At 44.6% G+C, this 5,623-nt stretch overlaps 1 protein-coding gene across 1 annotated transcript in view; it reads left to right on the top strand.

Annotated features, from left to right (window-relative positions):
• The first annotated feature begins 462 nt into the window (after nucleotides 1–462).
• The window catches only part of foxo6b (forkhead box O6 b), an 80,220-nt gene continuing 75,059 nt past the window's right edge, over nucleotides 463–5,623 (top strand). Inside the window, exon 1 of the mRNA XM_037692783.1 lies at nucleotides 463–912. Coding sequence (XP_037548711.1) covers nucleotides 463–912 — 450 coding nt within the window. The remainder of the gene's footprint in view (nucleotides 913–5,623) is intronic.

Below are 5,623 nucleotides of genomic sequence, written 5' to 3'. Positions count from 1 at the left end.
GTGCACGCGGACAGCTGGAGACAAAGGTAGTGGCACAGCGTGCACGAGACCGAAAGGATGCTCCAAATCAAAGCCAACAGCAGGTTTTTCCTTCGTGTGGACGCAGCTGTGAATAAATGATTCTTCTGTTTGTCGGAGTTGGAGCTGATCAGCGCGCGAGGACAAACCTGAAGTCATTTAATCTGAGTTGGACCAGGAGGTCTGATCTGTTACAACTGTTGCTGAGCCCGACCAGGAGCCACAATGTGTGTGTGCGCGCCACCAGAACCAGGTCCCCGCGCGCAGTGAACATGAAAGACAGAGTGATGTGGTGCTGATGCAGCAGCTCCATCACCTCCGGCTGATGCTTCGTGTCTGACTAACACGTTCCGGTTCGGTTCTCTCCACACTTTGGATCCCGAACTTCCGGACAAAGGCTTCGTGAACCCCGCACGCTTTGTGCAAACGTGACCTTGGATCTTAATGATGATGATGATGGAGAGCAGCATGATGGGCGCGCATCAGGTTCATATCGATTCAGAATTCGATCCCCACGGATGCACCTGGCCGCGTCCGGTGGGTTTCCCCGTGGCAGAAGAAGAGGAAGAGGAGGGGGCGGCGGGCCACGCCGGAGGGCCGGCTCTGATCAAAGTGGAGCTGTATGAGGTCCCCGCGTGCCGCGCGGGGAGGAAAGGCGCGCCGGCTCCATCCTGCGTGTCCGGCGCGTCGCTGGACGTGGCCGGACAGCTGCGCAAATCCAAGTCCTCGCGGCGGAACGCGTGGGGGAACCTGTCTTACGCGGACCTCATCACGCGCGCCATTGAGAGCGCCCCAGAGAAGAGGCTGACTTTGTCCCAGATTTATGACTGGATGGTTCGCTTTGTTCCTTATTTCAAGGATAAAGGAGACAGCAACAGTTCCGCCGGATGGAAGGTAGGCCACGTGCGAACAAACCCTCCTGTCACGCGCTCAAGGTTGTAGCTGAGTCTTTTTGTCTTAAACTCTCTCTGTGCTTGACTGAAAACCACAGCTAACCGTTGGCTCCGTGTCTCTGTCCCGCTCCACGTGACAGCGATACGGGCGCGAGCGCGCCTGGATCAGGGTTCACTGTCTTCATCGTGTTTAGGGCTCGGATCCGGTGCGCGTGCAGCTAAACTGCCATGCTCATCAGTTCTGTTCTGTTGGGAAGGCTCATCTGTAAAGTCTCTGTCCCTCCGGGTCACATGGAGGACAGGTTGTCCCTCCGGGTCACATGGAGGACAGGTTGTCCCTCCGGGTCACATGGAGGACAGGTTGTCCCTCCGGGTGGAGGACATGGTGTCCCTCCGGGTCACATGGAGGACAGGGTGTCCCTCCGGGTCACATGGAGGACAGGTTGTCCCTCCGGGTCACATGGAGGACAGGTTGTCCCTCCGGGTGGAGGACATGGTGTCCCTCCGGGTCACATGGAGGACAGGGTGTCCCTCCGGCTGCTCGAGCTCAAAGCTTCATCCTTCTCCATTGGTTCAGGACGCGCACTCGGATTTACGCGCAGGCTCAGAGCTCCCAGTAATGAGGCTGATGGTTGCAGTGAAAGCTTCCAGTCAAATGAACACGAGGTTCTTCTAAAACTTGCTTCAGTTTTTGTGTCTAGAGATCATTCCTTTTGTTTTTAAGTCCTGCACTGTGGCTTCTTTCTCTGCACTTTTATTTATTTGTTATTATTTTTAATTCATATTTCTTTTTTTTTTATTATTTTTACTTTTATCCAGGAGTGTCTGTCCTTCAAATATGAACATGTCTCAGAAGTGATAGAAATCTCCCATTAGACAAAACTGATAGCCCGAGAGAACAAAAGAACACAGTTCTGATTGTCAGCAACATGTTTAGAGTATGGTTCAGTTTTTGACCCACACATTCAAGGAGCCATTTACAAAAAGAATAACTTTTAAACTGATAATGAACACAAAGAATAGAAACATATGCACTGTTTTATTTATTCACAACTTTATTCTTTGACAGTTTTTAAGCTGATGATGTCTGAAAACTGTTTAAGAACCTCCAATTAGTGTTTTATGACCCAAATTGAGAAACTGGATCCAAGTATGAAGTTAGAGCTCAACAACTATGAATTTACAAAAGTATCATTATGAGCTCTCATTTTGAGTAAAATAGAGAAATGACATTTTCGAGCTTAATGCTTAATGTAGCAACAGGTTTGCTAAAATTAGCAGAACAGTAGCTAAAAGTAGTAAAACACAACTAAAGCAGATTTCAACAAGATGTTTGTTTATGAGTGTGTTAATAACCCGTTACAGGAAATTGTTGCATTACAGCAGCAGTGACGTTTGACATAAAACAAAGAGAAAAAACATAATGTCATATAATAAAAGCTGTATGATCGCTTTTATTATTGATCTATATACAATGTGGTATACAAGATGAATGAATGAATAAGTGAATGGAGGTTCTGGTTTGTTGTTGATAATGATTTGTGGGAAAAATATATTTTTTATTTTTGGGTTCTGTCCTACACCTAGGAGTTATTTTAATGTCTTAATGTCTTGTGAATATTTTATGTGCTGACTGTGAAACAAATTGTCCCATGGGGATAATAAAGTTTCTTGAACTTGAACTTGAGGGCAGCCTGTATCTGAAGGTGCTGCTCTGTAAAACCCCAAGGGTTTTTATTTTAAATGAAGGAGGTGCATTTTTTCCTGTTAATAACAGAGATAACTAGTTCTTACGCATACAGAGCAGGAAACATGGCGTGTTTCTGTATTAGACTTCATATAATGTCAGCTGGTGGTGAACTATTAGAGCTGGACTGTCAGCTTGGTGCAGTTTCTGCACTTCTGTAACTTGAAAAACGTTGCACTCAGTGAATTGTCTCCGTGCTGTGTTCAGGTACAACATGCAATTTCAGCAATCTACACAGTCATTTAACAGTAGCCCACATTACTTACTGCTGCTGTAAAATTTTATCATGCAAGGAAACAAACATGCAAGAATAATAATGAAAATTGTAAATGTAAATCTAATCAAACCTTCATATTTTAAGTGTGGGTAAGAGTGTAAATTGTCTGTTTGTGTCCCTGTGGTCGACTTGCGACAGGCCCAGGTTATATCACGCCATTCACACAATGACTACTAAAGAATGGCACCAGGTTCCCTGCAACTTCTGTAAAGAAGCAGCTAAAGAAAATAGACTGATCAAATGAAAGGCCCTGTCACACAGTGACAGGGTGTGCAACAAATGAAAAGAACAAACAAACAAACAAACATGCTGGTGTAAGTCATATAAGTTAGGTGTAAGTTTTGAGTCAGTTACCAGCATGCTGATAAGTGATGATCAGCCAGTAATTTGGTCATGCACCAAGTTTTCACCATATGCATGAAAAAGGTTAAGTCATGTCATCTGGACCGTTTCATCCCCCCATCCAGAGGACTTCTTCAGCCTGCCAACCAGATCTGTCCCACAGGTAGCCTTCACTGCTGTGTTTCAAGACAACCTCCTGTTGGAATCTCAGAAGAGGTTGTCTTGAAACACAGCAGTGAAGGCTACTTATGGGCTGGCAGGCCATAAACAGAGGAAGTCCTCTGGATGGGGGACGAAACATTTCCCACTTAAAGAAACTGGTCCAGATGACATGATTTAACCTTTTTTGTTGTTGTCTACCTGGATGATTGAGCTTACAAACCTTTTTCACCACATGCTGGCGTGTTGCTGACAAGTTAGGTATAAGTTACAGGTATGTGAAAGGTAAGTTGGTAAGGTACATATTACATATAAGTTTCAGAAGTCAGCTAGGCAATTGTGTACATGCACATAACTTATTTCTAACCTGCGAGCACATTATGCACAATGTTAGTGTTATGTCAAACTTCTGCACAGCATGTTGGAGCATGTTGCAACAATAAAGGTGGCATCAGAAAAGGGCAGCTCTGTGCACTGCCAGACATTAATTGTTGCATTGATCAGCATGCCTCTGGGGAAATCGAACAAATATGTGATCAAGGAAGCTGCAGCAGGATCCTCCAGCTCTGTGCTGACAGTTGTGGACATCTGCACCTCGTGTATCCAGCAGGAGTGATGTGTTGCACATCATTTGGACCTTATAGGTTTGAACCCCAAAAGGTTGGCAAATATGCCAGTTGTACTTTATAAACACGAGCCAGAGCCGACTGTTCATTCTTTATTAATGTAACAACAAAGAGAAACCAGAGAGCTCGAGCTGTTGTCACAGCTACAACTCACGCCAAACCCAATTTTAACCAAACTACCCCTGGTGCTCAGTCACTCTCCTACACATCTCCATGCTTCTCCTCTGCCTCATACACACACATAGACATATCCCCTCCCTCCCCTTTGGACCCAAACCTGGAACATTAACCCTTTAAGGCACAGATATATGTTGCAATACATTGTGAAAATGTCTATTAGATATGTCAGGGTAAGGAGGACCCTCTTACCTCGATGGAAACAAATTGAATTCATGATGACAACTAGACTCTACTGTTTGGGTTGGTGAAATCTTGGATTGTCTACAAATTCGTGTGGATGTGTCGAAGCTTGACAGTGCTCAGACTGAATTTGGGGAGCTGCAGCAGGGAGCTGGAGCAGCTGTTATCAGGACTGTGAACTCACTGGCAGCACTCATGAATGGTGGGAATAATCTTGGAGAAGCTGTGGGCTCGACTTTTATATTCAGAGGAATATATACCAGCGAGACTTTAAAAAAGGCAGAAACAACAATTCATGAGTTCTGCCTGACCCAAACTGTGGCCTTGACACCGGACTTATCTCAACTCCTCCTGGAATGTTTTGAAAACAACAAAGATGCTTTGTCTGTCTCCTCACCCCTCCCTTCCCCAAGGCCATGGACATGTGACAGAACCTCAACTGAGCTGAAGATGAATGTCACCTCTTATCTGGACAATGGCTGAGAGGGGGGCTCTGGACTATGCTACGACTTTCCCTTAAAAATTCAATGTCTTCACCGGCCTATATGTACATGTATAACGTCTGTTTATGTTGCTTTGCTGTGGTAGGTTTTTTTGATGCCTCAAATCGTGCCCTGTCTAGGGCATGGCGTGAGAGATGTTTTTTTATATATTGTCTCTCCTCATGTTTTCTTTCCTTTTCTAATCTAAGCAAAATATTATTCCGAATAAGAATAAGAGGGCCGTGCTGTTTAATAGCCGCAGCTTCGTGCACTCCGCCCATCTTTCGAACGACTGTACGTACATATTCTCATTGTATTTCGGTGCAATGCCAATAAAGTTTATTCTGATTCTGATGACAGACCAAGGTAGAGAGCTGGCTGACATGATGCTGAGAAGGAAGGTAGATGTTTTATGTCTAATAAAGGACTGCAAGGCTCGCAGCATTGGAGCAGGGTTCAAAATGTTTTACTATGGTATGGCTAGAAAGAGAAATGGAGTAGGGGTGGCCCTGAAAGTTGGCAAATAATGTAGTAGAGGTGAAAAGAGTGTCAGATAGGGTGATGTGTCTGACGGTAGTGTTAAAAAAAAAAACTAGAGTTTTAAAAAATTAAAACAATATTCAGCAAATGTTATTTGTTAATTTACTTTTTTATTTAGTTAAATATTTAAATTTCTAGGCAGCACGGTGGCGCAACTGGTAGAGCTGCTGCCTCTCCGC

This window comes from Nematolebias whitei, chromosome 19 (assembly GCF_014905685.2).
Source record: "Nematolebias whitei isolate Nwh7 chromosome 19, NemWhi1, whole genome shotgun sequence".
NCBI classification, from domain to species: Eukaryota; Metazoa; Chordata; class Actinopteri; order Cyprinodontiformes; family Rivulidae; genus Nematolebias; species Nematolebias whitei.
This window is presented reverse-complemented; position numbering and strand designations above follow the sequence as displayed.